The following is a 22,483-nucleotide window of genomic DNA, read 5'->3' as shown; positions in this document are numbered from 1 at the left end:
ACCTAAGCATCATTTAAACGTTTAAACATCGCTAAATAACATTGAATATGTTGTTAAATTATTATATTGGGTTTGTTTTATCCAACTTTGTTGTATTTCGACACTCCTGTTATTCAGCAACGTTTAAACTTTACAGTTATTTTATTTGTTAGATAGGATTGCAAAGATTATTGTTCACTTGATACTAATTTAATTAGTATCAAATCTAATCTAATTTAATCATTTTAAATGAGATTCCAAAGGATGTGCTCTGTTTTATGTAAAAGAGTAAGGTAGAAAAAAAAAACACTTTATTTTTTTGTAACACTTTATTTTAATGGTCCATTAGAGTATTAGTACACTGTCTGCTTAATATCCGCTGATACTACTTCTTCAACAGACAGTTAACTGAATATAAGGAACTTAGCAAGTACATGTCAACTTCCAACCCGGGCTCATTGTGGAAACGTAGCCCCGCGGACGTTTCTGTGGACCGCCAAATACGTCCCGGGACGTACGTATTCGAGCGGTTTTTGTTTTTGCGGATCCGCGAGAGGCCGCTGTGCGCGCTTTTTCGTGTCTCGAGCGCCTCTCGGGCAAAAAGCCGCCGGAGGCTGCAGTCGAGCGACCGTCCGTCCGACTGGCTGGCTGAACGATCCTCTTCGGCCGCCCTCCTCTTCCTCCTCCTCCTCCTTCCCTTAACCCAAGCGACGGTTTGCAAAAGCCGTCCAGAAAAAAAAAAAAAGCAAAAGCCCTCGTCTTTGATTTCGACCGCGTTTTCGGATCCCGCTGCGTTCTCGCCCTTATTTTTCGCATTCTGTTTTTCATCTTACCTGATTTCTGGAATCGCTCTTCCCTAGACCCAATCCCGGTCGTCCCCGCGGCCGGCTCCTCCTCCTCCGGGCCTCTGCTCCGCCGACGTAACGCTGCGAGCTAAGCGGACAAACTGGTTACAGCGGAAAAGCCCTCCACTCGGATGCGAGCCGTCGGCCGGCGAGCGCGAAGAGGAGGAGCGGAGCGGCGCTACACCGCCCCGAAGCGTTCGATCAAGAAAAACTAAACGCAGCCATACGTACCTCGGGCCACATAAATCGCGGTCTCCAGAAACGTCCGCGGGGCTACGTTTCCAGAATGAGCTTGGGTTGCCACTTCCACTAACCTTAACTCAAACCGAACAGTCTACTTATAATCTAATGAGAATTAGTTGGCATGTAGATGCAATGTAACTTAAATTCAACAAACAGACCATCAAAATAAAGTGTGACCAAATAGTTAACCAACATACTGTAATACCAAAGGAGACTAGAAGTGTGTGTTAGGGAGGTCTAAGATCATGTACACAGACATCACCTATATACTATATAACTGCAGGATAACTATATTTATATATAATAAATTTAACTGTTAAAAGCTATTAGTTACTAGTTAATTATTAGTAAATAAATAAGTTAAGTAATAATAAACTTACCTTTTCTGAATTTGATTGTAATAAAATAATGTGCACCTTTTGTAAAGTTGCTTTGAAACTACAGTATAATTATTGTGAAAAACACTACACAAATAAACTTGAATTAAATCTAAGAAAAAAATAAATATTATTATATTGAAAGATTTTTTTTTAGATTAACTGGGTTGAGATGTACCAAAATGAAACTACAGGACGATTCTGACCTTCTAAAATGACTTGAACGAAATCCTGAGCTGACATTTTGGCCTTCCTGGAAAAGCATTGGTACACTCCTCCATCACTCTTCGCCATCCCGTCCATCACAAGGTTCTCTTTATTGATGCCGTTCATGCGTATGTTGGCGCCGGTGTTAATCTTATCGCCATTTCGGTACCACGAGAGCTCGAACTCATCGGAGCCAGTAACGCTGCAGGATAAAGACACTTGGCTGCCCACGCTGCCTTTCACCTTTCGCGGACTGACCACAGCTTTAAGAGGTTCTGGAAAAACACAGAGACATAATTAATTGTATAAATGCATCCTAAAATCAAAAGAGTGTTCTTCATAATTCATGCATCCTAAGTAACGTCCCCTCTTTCATAAAGGTCATATGAAATTAAAATGAAGTTTTTTAGATGTTAGTATCAGCATTTATATATATATATATATATATATATATATATATATATATATATATATATATATATATATATATATATATATACAGAACAGTTCTGTCTGTTTCTAGAATCTGATTGGCTGATACCTGTGCGATATTCTGCAATAACAGCACAGGTCCCAGAATCCTTAACCTTTGTATTACTCTGCCTACATACAGCAACAAGCTGAGGACACTTTGACAAATATTGCTGCTGTTGGGCAACATAATGTTCTTTTGAGGCTTTTTTAGTCGAGAATGTAGTTGTTTAGATTGCAATTATGCAGTTCACTTATAAAGATAGTGCCTATTTTGAAATATTAATAATTTAATATAATAATAATAATAATAATAATAATAATAATAATAATAATAATTTCTGAGAGACAGTGCGTCGGCAGCCATTAGCCTGTCATTGAACAAACCAAAGACAGTTGACATTGTCCATCCACAAGAAGGCGACAGAGACAGCATAATAATCCTTTACATGTGAGGAAAAACCCCACGTAATTTCAAATTACATCTAATCAAATCAATATAAAACTGGTAAGTGGCTTTTGAAGTCAATCTTTCTCTTTTGTATGTTGTACTGCTGTATTAATACCATCGTAAATGTAGTGTGTCGAGTGTGAGATGGGACTCTTTCTAAAGTCTTAAAACCGGAGAATCTGTTTCTATCGAGTCTCCTGTTTTCGCTATTGCAGACTAGATCAGTAAACAGACAGAAAGAAGAAATGCCCGCATGTGTTGAGGGTTTTTCCTTATCGCAAAAACAACAGTATTCTGGTAGTGACTGCGTTGCTTTGGCTTGTTCGGGGTTAATTATTGTGATCTCTTGATTGCAACAGAGAAATACTGGGAAATCTCTGTAGACTGATGGCATTTCATGCCAATCAGCCTTATAATTCTAAAATGTGAGCAAAATCAGCTGTTTTGTCATCACTTTACACATTATCATAAGAGAATCATTCAAACACTAGTTCTAAAGTGACGTTGGTGAATTAGTAACGGCTTCTGCTCTTCTGACGTCAGCTGCAGATGTGAAAGAATGGCGGAAGAAAGTAGTTCCTCTTGAAAAAGGGTTTTGAGACTCTCTGTGTTTGATTTTCTTGTTGATACACATGATTGCCGTCAAACTGTTGTATAAACGCAATATCTCACTTGTAGCAGTGCGATGTGGCTGTATATCATCACTAGTGGGAGACTAACGCCGCCTTTCCACTGCACACGACATTTGGACACGATTGTCGGAATACGCCCCCTTGTGGGCGTACAGACTTTTTAGTTCTGACGTGCACCATGGGAGAGAAGCTGTTCTGGCAATGTCCGAAATTAAGAAGTGCAAAAGCAAGAGTTATTTTCTGTGCGTTCACCATGGTTGAATAAATGAATGAATGAATGAATACTAGAAACTCATAGACCGCTAAAAATATTGAAGGGGATTGTGGAGACAACATAAAAATATATTTTTTATTACTTTATTACTTACATTTATGAACAGAAATGTTGTGTTTTTTAATATAGACTTTTTCTGATTCAAAAAATAAACTAGTATTTCTCATCTCGCGCGCACGGACCTGCTTGGACAACACTTGGAGTTCAAATATTTCAACAAATCTGCAGCTCAATTCGGATCTGATTTTTCCGTATACGAAGATAATTGGAACTTCACGGAGCTCCCGGACACTTCTCGTTTGTCGTGTGCAATGGAAAGGAGGCACAACTTAAGGCACAATGCCTGCCTCTCACCAGTGCCCATATACAGCCACATCGCACAGGTACGAGTGTGATATTGCTCATATATATATGGTTAAGAGATGCTATTTACCTTTTACAGTGAGGCGACCGATGACCTCTGCATTTCCGTAGCTGTTCCAGACCTCGCAGACATAGCTGCCGGTGTCACTGGGCTGGGCTCTCTCGATCAGCAGGCCCGTTACGCTCTGACGGAAACGCGAGTCTGATTCCAGCGGCCTGTTGTTTTTTAGCCAGCGGTATTTTGGTGCCGGGTGACCAGAGGCTTTGCATGGGAGCTCCACTCTGTGGGACGCCATGACCTCCCGCTTCTCAAAGCCATCCAGTATTGCAGGAGCTGAGTTTGAAGGATCTGCTGACAAGAACATGTGTTAAACTATGTGTGTTTTGAAGCCACTATCTATCTATCTATCTATCTATCTATCTATCTATCTATCTATCTATCTATCTATCTATCTATCTATCTATCTGTCTGTCTGTCTGTCTGTCTGTCTGTCTGTCTGTCTGTCTGTCTGTCTGTCTGTCTGTCTATCTATCTATCTATCTATCTATCTATCCATTCATCCATCCATTCATCCATCCATGTCCCTTTAATGTTCTGTCATCCATCCATCAATCCACTTATCCATTTTTCCATCTATCTTTCAGTCTTCATCCATCCATCCATCCAATCTGTTTATCAAATCAATATGTTTATCAATCCAAATAGCTCTCTGTTTATTTATCTTTCTAGGTCTGTCCATCCATCCATCCATCTATCCATCCATCCATCCGATCATTCATTCATTCATTCATCCATGCATCTGTATATCTATCCATTCATTTTACAGTCTGCCTATCCATGCATCAATCTTTTTCCATCCATCCATCCATCCATCCATCCATCCATCCATCCATCCAATCTGTTTATCAATCCAAGTAGCCCTCTGTTTATCTTTCTGGGTCTGTCTGTCCATCCATCCATCTATCCACCCTATCTGTTTATCAATCCAAATAACCCTCTGTTTATCTATCTTTCTTGGTCTGTCTATCTATCTATCTATCTATCTATCTATCTATCTATCTATCTATCTATCTATCTATCTATCTATCTATCTATCTATCTATCTATCTATCTATCTATCTATCTATCTATCTATCCATCCATCCATCCATCCATCCATCCATCCATCCATCCATCCATCCATCCATCCATCCATCCATCCATCCATCCATCCATCCATCCAATCTGTTTATCATTTTAAATAGCCCTGTTTATCTATCTTTAGGTATGTTTGTTCATCCATCCATCCATCCATCCATCCATCCAATATCTTTATCAATCCAAATAGCTCACTGTTTATCTATCTTTCTAGGTCTGTCCATCCATCCATCCATCCATCCATCCATCCAATCTGTTAATCAATCCAAGTACCCCTCTGTTTATCTTTCTGGGTCTGTCTGTCCATCCATCCATCTATCCACCCTATCTGTTTATCAATCCAAATAACCCTCTGTTTATCTATCTTTCTTGGTCCATCCATTCATCCGTCCATCCAATCTGTTTATCAATTTGAATAGCCCTCTGTTTATCTATCTTTCTTTCTAGGTCTGTTTGTCCATCCATCCATCCATCCATCCATCCATCTGTATATCTATCCATTTATTCAACTGTCTGCCTATCCACGCATTAATAATTCCATCCATCCAAACTGTTTAACAATCCAAATAGAACCTCCATTTATCTATCAATTCAAATATTGACTATTCATATCTATTTGCCAATTCTGCTTATTCATCCATTAATCCACTCATCCATCCATCCATCCATCCATCCATCCATCCATCCATCCATCCATCCATCCATCCATCCATCATCTATCTATCTATCTATCTATCTATCTATCTATCTATCTATCTATCTATCTATCTATCTATCTATCTATCTATCTATCTATCTATCTATCTATCTATCTATCTATCTATCTATCTATCTATCTATCTATCTATCTATCTATCTATCTATCTATCTGTGCATTTATTCATCCATCCATCCCCCCGTCCCTCCATGTCTCATCCCACTGAATAGTATCATATCATCAAGCACTTTTACCTGGCACAAAGAGCCGTGCGCTGTTGCTCTGTCGTGTCTCGGACGTGTAGCGATGTCTCGTCATGCAGCGGTAGTTGAACAGTTCGTCCTCCTTCTGCACATCCAGGATGTACAGGGCCCCCGTGGACGTGATGAGAAATCGAGCCCCTAAAAACACAAAAATCGACATTATTAGACTGAGGTAAACATCTCCGTAATTAATCGCTGAACATTAAACACAGTTAATCTGTAGCATTTGCGTGTCATAATGAGGCACGGTTAACAGAATCTTGTTTTTTTTTTTTTTTTTTTCCCATCAGCCTCAGCAGGAACCGGCTGATTTAGCACAGTGATTCCTGCCGGTCACGTGCGGGTTTGATTGGCCCGCCGCTCATGTACCACTGAGCACTGATTTCACGCTAATGGTTTGATAACACAGAATATGCAGGTCGTAAAACTTTATGAGGAATAATGTCTGCCAGGGCCTCCGCGCGCTCTCTCAGAGGAGACGTCTGTGTCAGATTTGATTGAGAACGCCATTTGCTCTGCTTTCTGCGCAATGACTAAAACCGAGGGGTGGAATTTGTCTCACTTCCTGTAACAAGAACGTATCGCACAGCCCTCGAATAAGACGGTAATTCCACTACGTCATTTAAACCCAGAGATTCCCTGAAGCAGATGCACACCACTAAAGAGAAACAGTTCATTATGCTAAATTTATACCAAAGTAAATATCAAAAATCTCCTGTTAACGCTCTCAGGGCCTGAGGCTGTGGATTAATGGTGTGAAAAATGTTCAGTCTTTTGCACAGACTGATGGTTTCGCTTTATAAGATCGCAATGGATTTCCAGCAGCCACTAATTTTGTATTTCCTGTATATCCTTTATTGACTCTCAAACTGCCAGTAGCCATTAATTAGCATTTTGTCAATTACAAAGAACCACAGATTGAGCTAAAAATAGTCTTTACTGTTCTACTAAAGTTTGAAGGTTGTTAAATAAAAAAAAAAAAGTTTTTGTTTTCTCTCTACACTCACCGGACACTTTATTAGGTACACATAATAGTACTGAATTGGACCCCCTTTTGCCTTCAGAATTGCCTTAATCCTTCATGGAATAGATTCAACAAGGTACTGGAAATAATCCTCAGAGATTTTGGTCTATATTGACATGATACCATCACACAGTTGCTGCACATTAAATTAGTTCATTTAAATTCAGCCCAAAGAGATTGTTTGCAATAACTTACTTTAAAGGGCACCGATTTTACCCCCTTTTTTAAGATTTAATATTAATATTATGGTTCTTCTGAGTGTGCCAGTTTAGGTTCAGTTCAAAAGGCAATTCAGATTTTTCATTATCATGTGTTAAAAAGTGTCATTTTGGGTGTGTGTACACAGGTCGCTTTTTAGGGGTGTGTTGCTTCACATGAAAATTAGTTTCTACTTCACGCCCAACTTAACAAAGGGGGCGGAGCCAAGAGCTCCCCAGCTTTGTGTATAGCAACAGACAGGCAGACAGAGAGAAGCAACATGAGTGAGAGGATCAGCATTCAGCCGTACATGTACAACTGGGACACAGACCAAACAGAGACCACTGTTGAGGAATCAATATTCCTCATGTGCCAGAATGTGTCAGGGTAGTAGTTACAAAATCATTTGTGGTTTTGTATAGTTTAACAGCCGCTATGTAACGATGCATACGTCATCTGTTTAGGGATGCAATAATTAACCTGTTTGACCATTAACCGCACTTTAATTCGTCACAGTTAATTAATTGTAAAGGCTTCTCAGCACGGCGTTTCTGCAAGGAACAAAACTGCAGCAGCTAAACAAAGTTATGTCAACTGTGTGCTAATATGCCAACTGTGTACTAGTTTAAAGTTCTGAGCACACTAGATTAACATTGACTGAGGCTATAACGCCTGATTTACACAGGGCTTCAGCGTCAATGCTTGACAGAGGGTGCATCTGAAGTTGGGGCTGACGCGATCGCCAAAGCAGGGTCAGCCAATGATTTTAGTCAGCAATCGGTTACTGTCTCAGCTGGTGTATTTGCATACAGCGATCAGATTGGCTTATGCTTCCGTCGGCTCCACAATGCAGTTCGGCAATGCCCGACGTCACCCTTTCAAAGTGAATGGGAAGCGTTGACACTGATGCCCCGAGTGAATCAAGGCAAGTTCGGTATTTTTAATGGAGGAATGCACAGGTGAGGCAACGCGCTCACACTTTCCAGCCGCACCAAGTTGAGAGCTTCTGTGACCACGGGAAATCCAAACGGCTGAAGTTTAAGGAAAACGCAATGAAAAATACACGTTTGCAAACCCACCTAAAGTTACAAATAATGGTGCCGATGAGAGCGATCATGTGGTGAATGTTGATCTGCCAGCCGAGATCAATCGAGTGTTTTCGGAGAGAGTGCTGAAAGACTCAGTGGATCAGCTGTTTTTTAATGGCCCGAATCTCGAGTTGTTGCATTCACTGTGTTCAGCGCAAATGGCCGCTAAATGTAGAATCTCTGTTGCATAATCGCAGGAAGACGATGATGAAGGCTCTTATGTTGAGCCCAATGAGCCTTACATCCAAAAACAGAGCAAGGGCGTTTCTTTAGTGACATCGCTTTGACTCACACGCTGACAATGGCGGACATGAAACAACAAACTAAGTATGTGGTAATGCGCGCCTGTCAATCAATATTGGTGGGCAGGGGGAGTGCACTCCTACTTCAAATTGAGGTCGGTCTGAAAACCGCTTCAATTGGTCCACCGTTTTTATGTTGTTCAATTTAAAAAAAAAAGGACTGGGTGTGTTTATATCACCCCAATATGACGGTCTATACACTATACCTACACACATGTCTGTCCAAACAGCTTGAAACCAGTTGTGTAGTTCTTGGTATACGCACGTATACTCAGTATGCTAACTTTTTCTGTTTGAGTATTACCACTTCTGAGGATCAATAATTGCGTATACCCTCAATATACTCACTTGTTTTTCTGATTAAACTTCCCTAATTTACGTGTATTCACATTCCCTTTAACTGTATATCAAATGTTTAAACTTGCATCTTAATTTGTTGCAATTGCTGCATTTTTGTTGAACTTGCGCCATTCCCGCCCCTGACGACCGCAGCAGCTGTGAGAAAATTTCGGGAGTTTTTTGAAGACCACGACAAGTCAACTGAATGCTGTGTCGCTGAAACGTTCAGGTGAATTTATAAAACAGCATGGGCGTCGCTTCAGCCCTTCTATATTTCTGTATCATTTGAACCCCAATCAAAGGGTCATGGAGGGGCAATCGGGTTTCCCCATCTACTGTACTCCAGCGAAAATGCAACTCTTAAGAACATACCGCTATGTTTATTTAAAATGTACTATGATTATAAAACACATTACAGTGCATGTGGTATTAACTATATGCATTCCTGCCCAGGATAAAACATAGTGACAGAACCACTCTGTGAATGAACTCATTTTAACTGCATATCAGAGTGAAATCAGAGTGAAAATACGTGTTGTATCGTATTTTCTTTTTCCTATTATGACTTATATTTTGAAAGTGAAATATGTAAAATAGCCTGTACATTCATATGTTCATGTTTAAGCCATTTTGAATTTAAAATGTGGCAGTTTTATTTATTAAATACATGGAAAAAATAACTGAATATAAAAAGTGATTTGTACAACATGTAAACAGGTATGTAACATGTAAATGGCTATGGCTGTCTATACAATACTGTGGAATAGTGCTAGTTAAGTTTACAATCCTACAATATTAGTCAAACATTTTTAAGTGTATTATTGTAAGTTCTAACTTACAAAAAAATTATATATATAAAAGTGTGGGTGCACTATTAGCTAAACATAAATCATTAAATAGGTGTAGATAGCTATTGATTCAAAGAAACCTTGGCCTTTGTTGTTTCTTTGCCTACTTTCATTTAAAATTTGGGTCAGGTGTAATGGTACACCACCTTTTTTTAGGACTACACCACTGCTTGAAACGTAGATTTTCACCATAGGTGCCCTTTAAAAAATTGCAGTAGCGATTTTACAAATCCTGAACAAATGTTTTTATATTTAATTAATGTATTATTTTAAATAATTGCATAATTCTTATAACGATCATGATATTTATTTAATCAGTGTGTATTTCTACATTTATTTCTCAAAAGTGTATATTTAGATCCTTACTTCTTCATGCACGTGCTTTAAAATCAGACAGCTCATTAATCTTTGCTCAGACAAAACGCAGTCTCTCTCTCTCGCTCTCTCTCTCTCTCTTTCTCTCCGCCCACTCGCTGTGTAAATTGTAGCTCGTCACACTCCACATTAAGTCTGCGACTGGCAATGCCTGCAGGACCTCAGATCTGCGGTGTGTGTCATCTCTAACTGGGTCAGGACTCACAATAGCTGCATCTCGCCTTTTGGCTCGCTCGAGCTTCTTTTATTCATCGCTAAACTGTTTACTTATGGTGCTTGATTTAACACACAGACAGTAACAGACTCTCTCACACACACACACGATCACACACACACACACAGGCATTTTGCAATAAAATGGAGATTGTGTTGGAAAACAGCCCAGACGAAGCCCACAGGAGAACAAGAGCATCAGGAGCCGCTCGGAGGGCCATTTGAAGAGCTGTAATCTGGAGGGAAGCTTCATCCTTACAGCTGCTCTCTGCTGTAGTGTTACACCAAGAGTTTACACTGAGATCTAATTGATCATTTGCTCACTTTATCTCAAGAAAACACACGTTTATATCTCTCTATGCATCAGACACTTTCTTACAATCACATCTCTAGAAAAAAAGGTGCATTTCTGAGGCTGCACTCACACTATGCTATACGAACCATGCCCAGGTGTGTTTCCTGGTTCCTTTGACAAGTAGGAGTGCTCTGAATTAGGCCCAGGCATGGTTTAGTTGGCTGGCCCTGGCCTGGCTGGAAGAGGTGTGCCAAATCGTGGTTCAGTTGGGCTTTGGCATAGTACGTTTGTAGTGAAAGTGCAAAGCAAACTGAAGACGCAACATCACTTTTAAGGGACGGTTTCATATGGATTTATTGATCATTCTTACTTTTCAATAAAAGCAGACTGTCATAGTTTTTTTAAAGACGCAAATCCCTTACTTAATGACTTTTGTGATAATTTATGAGCATCAAAAGTGCTGGACTGTTCGGCAAAATATTTAACTGCGTGTCACTGCATCCCACATGACTAAAACGATATACAGTAACTAAAGCAATGTCCACTGTGCTGAGCAAGAGCGCTTCTCTTCTGTTAAATAAAACAGATGTATCATCAACAGATGTATTATGTTAAGACTTGCATGACTCCGGGCTGTGTAACTGTCATATTTGGCCTTAATTACTTTGTTAGGCTGTCTTGGGATGTTCAGGTCTTGGGGATGAGGATTGTGTTGTTATAACAAAAACAGAAAATGAGAACTGTAATTTTTATTGTACGTAATTTTTCCAACCCATGCTTATTCTGAAAACGTACCACTATATACATTTCTGGAGAGCGCCAAATATGTCCCAGGAGCCACGTTTAGTTTTTTTTTTGCAGTTTTTGTTTTCGTGAATCTACCCAAGGCCAATGTGTACACTCTTTAATATCTTAAATTCTCTCGCGAGTGCCATTCGCGCCTGCTGTTCTCACGTAAATCCACCAGAGGCCGCTGTTGACTGACTGACCGACCGATCGATTGACTGAACCACCCTCCTCCTTCCGTAAACCCAACCAATTCTTTTCAAAGCACCGTTTGACCCACCAGCCACAAGTGTTGCGCACGAAAGTGAGAAGGGGGGGGCTGTTGGGTAGCAGAGGGGTGTCGTGGACATAAGTTAAGAGGTGGGGCGGGGATTGGTTGTTGTGGACGAAAGTAAAGAGGGTTTGGGAGTTACAGAACAAAGTGAAAGTGAACAGCGGATGGGGGAGGAGGGAGGTTGAGTAGGGGGATCGGTAAAATGAGGTGCCAAATCCGGCGTGTTCCGGCACAAATTAAGCCCTGCCTAAACCCAACCGAGAGTTTTTATAAGCAATTCAGAAAAAGAAAAGCCTTTTTTTTCTTAACGTTTTACAATGTTTTCAGATTTGACCACATTCTCGACGTTATTTACTTGTTTATGTTATTTTTGGCTTTTGCTTTTGTCTAAATCACTTTCTGGAATCGTTCTTTACTGCTGTGGTTCCCAATCATTTTTTGCCTGAGACCCTCTTTTTCCTGTGTAAAATCTTGTAAGGCCCCCCTCCACATTTAATGTTATTACCGCTCATAAAAGTTTGCAGTAATAATGACAAAAAAAATTCTTTTTAAACAAACGGTATGTTTATTACTATATCTAGATATACTACATATCTAGATATGTTTATGCACAAATAATAGCTTAATGTTTCCCAGAGATGGGTTGCAGCTGGAAGGGCATCTACTGGGTAAAACATGTGCTGGATAAGTTGGTGGTTCATTCCGTTGTGGCGACCCCAGATTAATAAAGGGACTAAGCCGAAAAGAAAATGAATGAAGGAATAACAGCCTAATGAAAAATATTAAAGCAAAACATCAGTAGGCCATTTGTAACTGAAAAGCACAAGCCTTTGGCCCTGTTTGAAATTCAATAACAAACAAATCAGTATTCACAATGGTGTATAAGGGGGAAAAATAATATAGGCTATTACAATATATTTTTGTCTGAGAAAATTAGTCTTACCAAAATGTTAATATTCCATACAAGCTGAAGCCGATCGGTCAGTTCTTGTCACGTGACTCGCAGTGAGCTCACGGCCCGGAGTTCAATGGTGCGAGCGCTTCCCACCGCAAGTCGCGCACCTCCATTGGACACAACTAACTTGTGCAAACTCTAGAAATACGCAATATGCTAACGCCCCCTAAAAGGCTGTCGTCATTTGTGATCTTCATCAGTTAATCTTCCTGCACAGACATGCTGGATTCACCTGATTTGTTGATAAATGGGTTGCGGATCCATTCCTTGGCAGTTGGTGGGTCGTTCAATGGGCCTTTCCTCTTCGCAAAGAAACTTTCTAAAGACGTCTGTTTCTTACTGATTTTGCTGCTTGTGGGTTAAATTTGGGCGCACAAGTGACCGTGACGTCGCTTTAAAAAAGATTTTTTTAAATATTACACGACATCCCTACAAAGGGAATACGTGACACCCCCCTGTTGGGAATCGCTGCTTTACCGGACTCAAACTGAGTCGTTGTGATCAACTCTTTTCTAAATGTCAAGTGTACAGACGTACATAGCAAACTACTGGACAAACTGGTAACAACGGGAAAGCTTTCCACAGAGAGTTAAGTCGTTAGCTGGTAAGTGCAAAAAGGAACGGCATCATACCGCCCTGTAGTGTTCGCTTTAAAGAAGAAATGCAGCCGTATGTACTTCTGGCTACATAATTCGCGATCTCCATAAATGTATGTAGGGATACGTTTTTAGAAAGGATCTTTTTTTTTTCCACACTTCAATCTAAATCCAGCAAGAATCTTTACATTAAAGACATACGGCATGCAAATTATGTATTTATGCAGTGTTTGGCATCCACACAGTGCTGACTTAAAGTAAGACAGTTCGTCTTTAGCAACAATAAATGCATATGTGTGTCGAGTCAACTGCAGCACACACACAGACACAAACATCTCCATAAGAACCCAGCTCCCCCATTTACTCAAACATACACTTCAGCAGGAGCGAATGACATTTCTCTAACAGTCACGCTTAATGCGCTGCTGTATTTGTCTTGAGAACGAGGAGGAGACGTTTCAGGTTATTTAGAGCGAGATTATGAACTGGGTTTTGTGTTGAAGATGCTGTGATGAAAGGCCGGGCGCTGAGCGTGGATATTCTTCCAGAAGAGCCGATGGGGGAGCCGCTCGCCAAAGTTTCTTAATCTGATCGCTGGAGCTTTTGAGGTGCTTGAACTGTGTCGAAATGACAGGTTACTGGTTTTCTTTCTCTTCCTGTAAAGCCGATTGCTCTGTTCTTTCCTCAAGCCATCTCACATTTTTTTCCCTCCCTTTTAAAAACCAAAACACATCAAAAGGCATACAATGCTTCTCCTTGACCTCTAATGCATTTCACACATTGCCTTTTAACCTATTTCCTTTACATCGCTGCATTAAAACCTTCTGAGATGAGGACATATTGTGCAGGTGTGTAGAGTTTTTTTTAAAGCCAGTGTTGTTGTCTTTTAAAAAAAACAATTGCATACTGTATACCACAGTATATTTTATACCACACAATTCCTTCATGTTGTTCCAACACAAAAGTCAATTAAGCTCAAAAATAACTTAAATATTTTTACAAATGTAAGTAAACTGAACATAAAATTTTCAATTGTTTCCCAAAAAAAAAAAATCGAAGAATTGTGTTGCTTCAACTCATTTTAAATAAGTCGTTTGAACAAGTATTTTAAGTAATTTTTTGAGTGTAAACTTTATCAATTAGTGTCTGTGTGAAATCAAAATGTACAATGCTTATTTTGCTAGCGCACATTGTTATTCTTTTGGTAAGCAAATAATCTTAGCCCAGGCTCATTATTGATATGTACCTCTGTATACAATTATGGAGATTGCCAAATACATGAAAAGGAGCTATGTTTTTTTGCAGGCCAATGTGTACTCTTTTTAAGATCTCAAATTCTCAATTTCTCTCCCAAGTGACATTCGCGCCTTGTGTTTTTTGTGTGAATCCACCAGAGGTCGCTGTCAGCAGACTGACTGACTGAACAAACCCCAACCCACCCCCTTCACTAAACCCAACCAATAGTATTTTCAAAAGCACAGATTGACCTGCGCCCACCCACTTCCCTAAACCCAACCGACAGTGTTTTCAAAAGCAATCCAGAAAAAGAAAAGCCCTTGCGGCCATCTAATTTTTTACCAGGTTTTTAGATCTTACCTCGTTCCCACCCCGTTATTTACTCTTTCACTTTATTTTTTGCCTTTTGTTTTACCTGATTTCTGGAACCGTTCCTCGTCAGACTGCGTTTTTAAAACAAAATGCAGCCATACGTAGTTCTGCCTACACAAGCTGATGCTCTCCAGAAATGTATACAGGGGTACGTTTTCTCAAAGAAACCTTATCATTGTCATGATTAACTGCCTGTCCTGTTGTTTTACGAGGCTGTCTAAAAGTGCAAGCGGCTTCACTTTCTCCAGAGAGCTCGCGGTCGCTGGGCGTCTATATTTGAAGTAACGAACTTCTTGAGCTGATAATAATAACATGTGCATGATTATTGAATTGCTTTTAATATGCGATACTTTCAGAAATAGACAAACGTGAGAGTAACCTTCTTTCAGTAACCTCCATAAACAAACTGCCATGTTTAACTATTATCATCATCTTTGGGACTATTATGAACTCTGAATGATGGAATTAAGCTGCGGTCACACTAGAGTTTGTTTGTGCGAAATTCTGTTGTACGGTGCTGCGAAAAGGTGGTGGGATTAAACAAGATGATCAGACATTAAAAAAGCGAGCGATTTGCTCCATGTTTTAAATTTCTGTCCAGAGAGGTCATGTTTTGATCCTCGGTTGGTCTCACGCAGTCATGTGATGCGGTCTCGCAGGTCAGAGTTCACCAAGCTTGAACTTTGCACCGCAGCAACCAGCGAAACTTGACGCATGACCTTGCGTTTCCGGTCTGACTCATTCGTGTAGCGTATGAATGGAAGTCTATGGGGAGAAAAGCCCAGTGTGACCGCAGCTTTACTCTCTTTTAAAGATTTAGAGAAGAAGCAATGCATTTTTAATCGGATCATTGAATCACTGACTTTGTTAAAAATAGATTTATTTAAGGACGAAACACCACAATGTTGCTCTGAGATGCATAAATGTTCTGCTCTGGCTTTCCTTCAGCCTAGGATCATTGGAAATATACAAAAATTCATTCATTCATTCATTCATTTTCTTGTTGGCTTAGTCCCATTATCAATCCGGGGTCGCCACAGCGGAATGAACCGCCAACTTATCCAGCACATTTTTACACAGCGGATGCCCTTCCAGCCAGAACCCATCTCTGGGAAAATATACAAAAATTCTTTTTGGCAAAGTGTTTCGTTGCACGTTTCAGATGACAAATCCTAGAGAGGGCGCTGTCTACAATTACGCAATTCTGAAATATGTTACTCAGGGTACTTTTGTTATATGTTTTATATATGTGTTTTTGTACATGTCCACAAGAAGGCATGGCTTGTAAAACAGACCACTGACCTAGACTCCTCCTTAAACAAAAAATTATCCTTTATTCCTCAACAATATGCCACTGTAAATATCATTTGTGTGAAAATGAACAAAAGTTGATGACCTCATACTGCCCCCTAGTGTTCATTTTACCTAGAAACTGCAGTCAAACATGCTCAAGTAAGATTTTATGAATTGGCAAAAATGTAATTTGATGCACGCATGACCCATGAGCCTGTGCTATTGTTTTTATAAGAGTTTTGTTGGTGAAGGTGACACTGTCTAAATAACTCAGCTTTAGCTTAGTTTGTTAAACTGATGTTTTCTCTCCATTTTTTATTTATTATTTTTTTTACAACTTGTCTAAACAGTAGGGGCAAGGAAATCCTTTATTATAATCCTTTATTCATTAATTATTTGAGGCTGTAAATATCATTAATGTGAAAAGGAACAAAAGTTGCTGGCCTCATACTGCCCTCTACTGTTCATTTTACCTAGAAACTGCAGTCAAACATGTTCAAGTAAGTTTTTACGGTTTTGCAGAAATTTAGGCTGAAGTACGCATGACCCATGAGTCTGTGTTATTGTTTTTATATAGATATTTGCTGGTAAAAATATCACTGTCTATAAAATAAATAAAACTAACTCAGCATTAACTTGTTAAACTGTTGTTTTCTCTCCATTTTTGTTAAGTTTTTACAACTTGTCTAAAAAGTAGGTCATTTTAAAAGGGCAAGGAAAATGAGGCCTTCTGTTATATTGTACATCTGCTTTAACAGACTTGCATGTGTCGCCTTCCGAATGATACACGAAAACACTGAACACAATCCACATAAATCTGCTCCCTTGGCTCTCTAACCACATCTCAGCAGTTAACTGGTTTGCATGTGTGTGCGTGTGTGTGTGTGTGTACTGTACTGTGAAGTGTGATCAATAGTAATGATCCAGCCCTGACAGCGGCCGGTCTGCAATGTGATCTGCAGAGAAAAGCCCTCAGTGAGTCTTTGATAACGGTGAGAACTCTTACTCACTACAATGACTTTAACAGATCCTTATACATTACCTATCGTCTGACACTTTCAATCAATCCAATGTGTCCTATGGTGAATAAAAGTATTACAATTCTTTAAAAAAATCTTTCTGAAGACAAATAGATTTACAGGATCGTAACTTTTTGATTTTCATTTGTACATTTCAGTATGCTCGGTAAGATTTAGGAGCACACCTCCTTTGAAAAACTCTATGTTTTTATACAAATTAAATCCTACGATTCACAGACGCTGCATAAAATACATTTACATTTATTTAGTCATATTAAGAAATTCAACAAGAAGAGGTGCAATTACATGCTTGTAATTTTACGAGGCTACAAATCCAAAATCTGCGATTAGAACAGACACAGATACAACATTTTTTTGTCTGTTTGTTTACGATGAGTATACTTTACCAATACGCAATACAGTTTCACCACGGACACGAAGACCTGATTTCTCAAAGAGCGAGTAACAAAAATCTTACCTGAGATGGTGTGTGGGAGCTCGAGTGCCCAGCAAGCGAACCTTTGTGATCGATGGCTCTCGCTTGGTTTTTAATGCCTGTGACAGCAGTGACGTAATTTAGACAGTGGAGTGACAATTTTGAATCTTACTCGTAAACAGGTTGTCGTGTCCGTGGTGAAACTGTATATTGTGTTTGTAAAGTACACTTATCGTAAATTTATCAGTCGTATACAAACAGACAAAAAATGTTGTATCTTTGTCTGTTCTGATCGCAGATTTTGGAATTGTATCTTCGTAAAATTACGAATTCCTTATTTTAATTCTGACTTCAACCATAGAGCACAGAATCACTAAGAGGCGAGACTCTAGTGCAATTTGGGAAACAGCCACTAGATGGCGCGGCGGCCATTGTGGAATGAAAACTCCAATAGAACAACAGCATATTATAAGTCTGTAAAATAAACTATTAAAAGTGCTGATGATTGTGATCGTAAGTGTTGTATTGTCGTCTTTCAGGTTTAATGCACCTTTTAAATAAATAAATAAAAAACAAAGCAGCTGCTCGCCATCGCAACAGCAATAAGATCCAATGGACAGCCGATCGCTTTCACTCCAAAATGGCGGAATCCGGGGCTGTTGCTGGGCATTGCTAAAGAGCTTAGAATGACCAAGAGGCGACACTCAATAGAACAATCCATTGCAACAGCAGCGCCCAGCCCTGGATTCCGCCATTTTGGAGTGAAAGTGATCGGCCGTCCATTGGCTCTCATTACTTTTGCGATGGCAAGCAGCTGCTTTGTTTTTTATTTATCTTTTTAAAAAGCGTATTAAAGCTAAGATACAACCTGAAAGACGACAATACAACACTTATTATCACAATCATCAGCACTTTTAATAGTTTATTTTACAGACTTATAATATGCTGTTGTTCTATTGGAGTTTTCATTCCAAAATGGCCGCCGCGCCCTCTAGTAGCTGATTCTCAAATTACACTAGAGTGTCGCCTCTTGGTCATTCTAAGCTCTTTGGCGTTGCTGTTGCAATGGAACGTTCTATTGAGTGTCGCCTCTTGGTCATTCTAAGCTCTTTGCTTCAACTGTAAAACTATTTAAATAAAAAGTTTTGGTACGAATACGTTCACCATTATACCTCTATAAACCACAGTATGCAAATATGCAAGTGGTGCAGTCTCCTGTAAAAAAGAAAAAAAGACTCAGACGTTTAATAAAGCCTAATCATGCTAATAAGTGAGCTTCAGTTTGATCAGTGTCTTTATCAGAGAGCGAGAGAGAGAGAGAGAGAGATGGAATGCAATTAACACGGCTGTAAAAAGCATCATTTGTCACAGAGTGAGATGTTGACATCAGCTGCTGTTGTCACGGTAACGAAATCCATTCTCTTACTGTACACACACACCTGTTTTACAGTGCCATCTGAGGAGGACTGAACTCCAACCCAGCTGCTCATATAAACATTTAAAGAGTCTGTTCAGTGTTTCAGCACAGCACTGGCTTAAATCAACAGACTGACTGTAAACTCAATCAGAGTAATTGCTGCATAACAGCGCAACATTATTATTCATGATGCATTGTAAAACATTATGTATGCGTTAAGCTGCAATATATAATCATAGTGTTGTAGGATTGCGTTTTAAACAACACTATTAGTCAAAAGCTAAATCATACGACCATAAATATGGTTAAATTAGGCTTATTTTCCATTGTTAAATGTAACTTTAATATACTTTTAATTGTAACTTATTCCTGTGATATCAAAGCAGTATTTTCAGTGTCTTTGATCCGTTTTTCAGTGTCACATGATCCTTTGTGCTGATTTTATGCCCAAAAAAAGCATTTCCTATTGTTATTATCAAAGCTGAAAAAATGTCACGTCACAGACAAGCCCAAAATTATTAATATTATTATTATTATTATTATTTTATTTTTATTTTTATTATTATTATTATTATTGTTTATTATTATTATTATTATTATTGTTATTTTTATTATTATTATTGTTGTTGTTTATTATTATTATTATCAATTTATTATTATTGTTTTTGTTGTTGATGTTATTATTATTTATTGTTTATTATTTTTTATTAATATTATTATTATTATTATTAATATTAATAAATATATAGATTTACTTATTATTATCATCATCATTATCATCATCGTTATCATTATCATTATCATTATTATTACCATAATAATTATTATTATTATTATCATAAATATTATTATTAACATTATTATTAATTATTGTTATTATTATTTATTAATACAATTGTTATTATTATTTATTAATATCGTTGTTGTTATTATTAATATTATTACTATTATTATTTATGTTTCTTATTATCTCTTCTTCTTCTTATTATTATTGTTGTTATTTATTAATATCATTATTATTTTTGTTATTATTATTAATATCATTATTTACTTATTTATTTGTTTGTTTATTTGGCAGGGACAGTGTACATTAAATACCATTTCTTCAAATGTACCAGAATTAGCTAGAGGGCTATTTTTCATCTGTTTTTTTTCATTATTTATTTTTATTTATTTTTCTTATTATTTCTTATTATTAATATTATTCAGCATTTATTTATTATTATTATTATTATTATTATTAATAATAATAATAATAATAATAATATTAACAATAATAATACTCATAATAATAATAATAATAATAATAATTATTATTATTATTATTATTATTGATAAATATTTATCATTATTATTATTATTAGTAGTAGTAGTTGTAGTAGTAGTAGTAGTAGTAGTAGTAGTAGTATTAGTATTATTATTAGTAGTATTATTATATACAGTAGGTACAGAAAGTATTCAACCCCCCGTTCATTTTTCACTATTGCACCCATTTGCCAAAATCATATGAGTTTATCTTTTTCCTCATCAATGTACTCACAGCACCCCAAATTGACAGAAAAACACAGAATTGTTGACACTTTTGAGGATTTATAAAAAAAGAAAAACTAAAATATCACAAATGTCAACAATTCTGTGTTTTTCTGTCCATGTGGGCTACTGTGAGAGCATTAATGATGAAAAAATTAACCTAAATGATTTTAGCAAATAGCTGCAATATAACAAAGAGTTAAAAAGGGGGTCTGAATACTTTCCGTACCCATTGTATATATACTTATTATATATGTAGATACGTATATTTGATAGATTTGAAATATATTCAAACAGAAAAAGCCATTTTGATTTGGAAAATATTTCTTTTTTGCTACATTTTATTCTCTTTCATTTACACTCAGCCTTGGTGATCAAAAAAGACTTCAAGTGTGTATAAAAAAATCAGCAAAACACGATTTACTGCAACTAAAATCACACAGCCACATCTGGATTAGATATTCAAACAAAGCTGACCCTTAAAAATCATTTAGCTTCTCGGCTGCGAAACGAGCGATTGAAAAACAGAAGCTCCATTTGTCTGATATCTCTTCATTATGGATGAGAGGCTTGGTAATTCAAAGACATTAAATATTCAGGGCCGAGGACGACAGCAAGAGAGTGATGGAGAGTGAAAGGCTAGGAAAAGACAAATGAAAGATAAATGGACAGATGAAAAGCTCGCGACAGTACAAGTGAGAGTACGTGTCCTTGCTGTTGCGCTCAGTTCATTAAACTCCAGGAAATAAAAAAAAAGGAAAAGCAGCGGAGAACTGAAGCCTATAATGTCAAATCATGTGCTAAATTAGATCCTGTTAATCTTTTATAACGCTGCTTACTGGGAAACCAGCTTTATTTAAGGTGAGGGGTTGACGACAATAAAGCAATAAAGATTCAAGGACTGAAAGGAAAATGTAAATATGTTACAGATTGCTGTGGAGTAATAATATTTTAGTACACTGAAATCTATAACACGTACTAATATCTATTTTCATGACACTAGTACTTATTTTTTGAGCTACTAGTATCTTTCTATTAATTTGTTGTTGTTGTTGTCGGTATAATATTTCCTCCACTTCTATAATAGAAAAGCTCATCCGTAAATAGTAAACAAAATTAATTGCTTTTGCTGAAATACACTCACCGGCCACTTTATTAGGTACACCTTAATAGTACCCGGTTGGACCCCCTTTTGCCTTTAGAACTGCCTTAATCCTTCATGGCATATATTCACCAAGATATTAGAAATAATTTGGTCCATATTGACGTGATGGCATCACGCAGTTGCTGCAGATTTGTCGGCTGCACATGCATGATGTGAATCGTTCGAGGTTACTAAAGTAACCCTTCGTTCCCCGAGGAGGGGAACGGAAGCACTATAAGTGGATTTGATTGTAAAATCCACGCATTGGGGAGGTTCGGTTCAGAAGCTACTCGTCTGAAAGAGTATTGAACGGGCCAATTAAGAATGAATTGGCAGCGCAAGCCTGCGCAGGTGAGCGGCATAAGCAATCAACTGAGTATATAAGCTCACCTGGCGCCAGCAGACGCTATCCTTTTTAAGCTGAAGAGACTTTCAACAGCTAAGGGACAGTCATTATGGCGACGGAGTATAGTGCTTCCGTTCCCCTCCTCGGGGAACGAAGGGTTACTTTAGTAACCTCGAACGTTCCCCTTCGGGGGGAACTTCAGCACTATAAGTGGATTTGATTGTAAAATCCACGCATTGGGAGCCCATTGAAAGCGCCATAATGACTGCACCTTACCAACACCCCCGATGAGGAGATAGTCAAGCAAGCGTGACGCACCCACATCATGGGGGGCGCGGTCCTCCAACGTGTCCCTGGCCCTAATTTATCCTACTTCAACAGAAGTTTTACGGATTTATATATATATATTTTTTTTTTTTGGGAAGTCGTGAGCATCTAGATAATTCTAGGAAAATAC

At 38.2% G+C, this 22,483-nt stretch overlaps 1 protein-coding gene across 12 annotated transcripts in view; it reads right to left on the bottom strand.

Annotated features, from left to right (window-relative positions):
* Positions 1-22,483, bottom strand: part of dscama (Down syndrome cell adhesion molecule a) — a 185,024-nt gene that overhangs the window by 71,802 nt on the left and 90,739 nt on the right. For 9 of the 12 annotated variants that reach the window (XR_012385960.1, XR_012385957.1, XR_012385958.1 and 6 more), the window contains exons 4-6: positions 5,932-6,078; positions 3,913-4,191; positions 1,651-1,926 (exon numbers count right to left, since the gene is read on the bottom strand). Coding sequence is in view for 4 of the 12 variants with exons in the window: in NM_001030224.2 (NP_001025395.1) it covers positions 1,651-1,926; positions 3,913-4,191; positions 5,932-6,078 (702 nt within the window). In the remaining 8 variants the exon portion in view is untranslated. Of the gene's footprint in view, positions 1-1,650; positions 1,927-3,912; positions 4,195-5,931; positions 6,079-22,483 lie in introns of all 12 variants that reach the window. The other 3 variants (XM_021479191.2, XM_073914132.1, XM_068223821.2) reach the window with 1 other exon arrangement.

The sequence above is a fragment of the Danio rerio genome, chromosome 10 (assembly GCF_049306965.1).
Source record: "Danio rerio strain Tuebingen ecotype United States chromosome 10, GRCz12tu, whole genome shotgun sequence".
NCBI lineage: Eukaryota > Metazoa > Chordata > Actinopteri > Cypriniformes > Danionidae > Danio > Danio rerio.
Note: the sequence above shows the minus strand (reverse complement) of the source record. Positions and strands in the feature narration are given on the sequence as shown.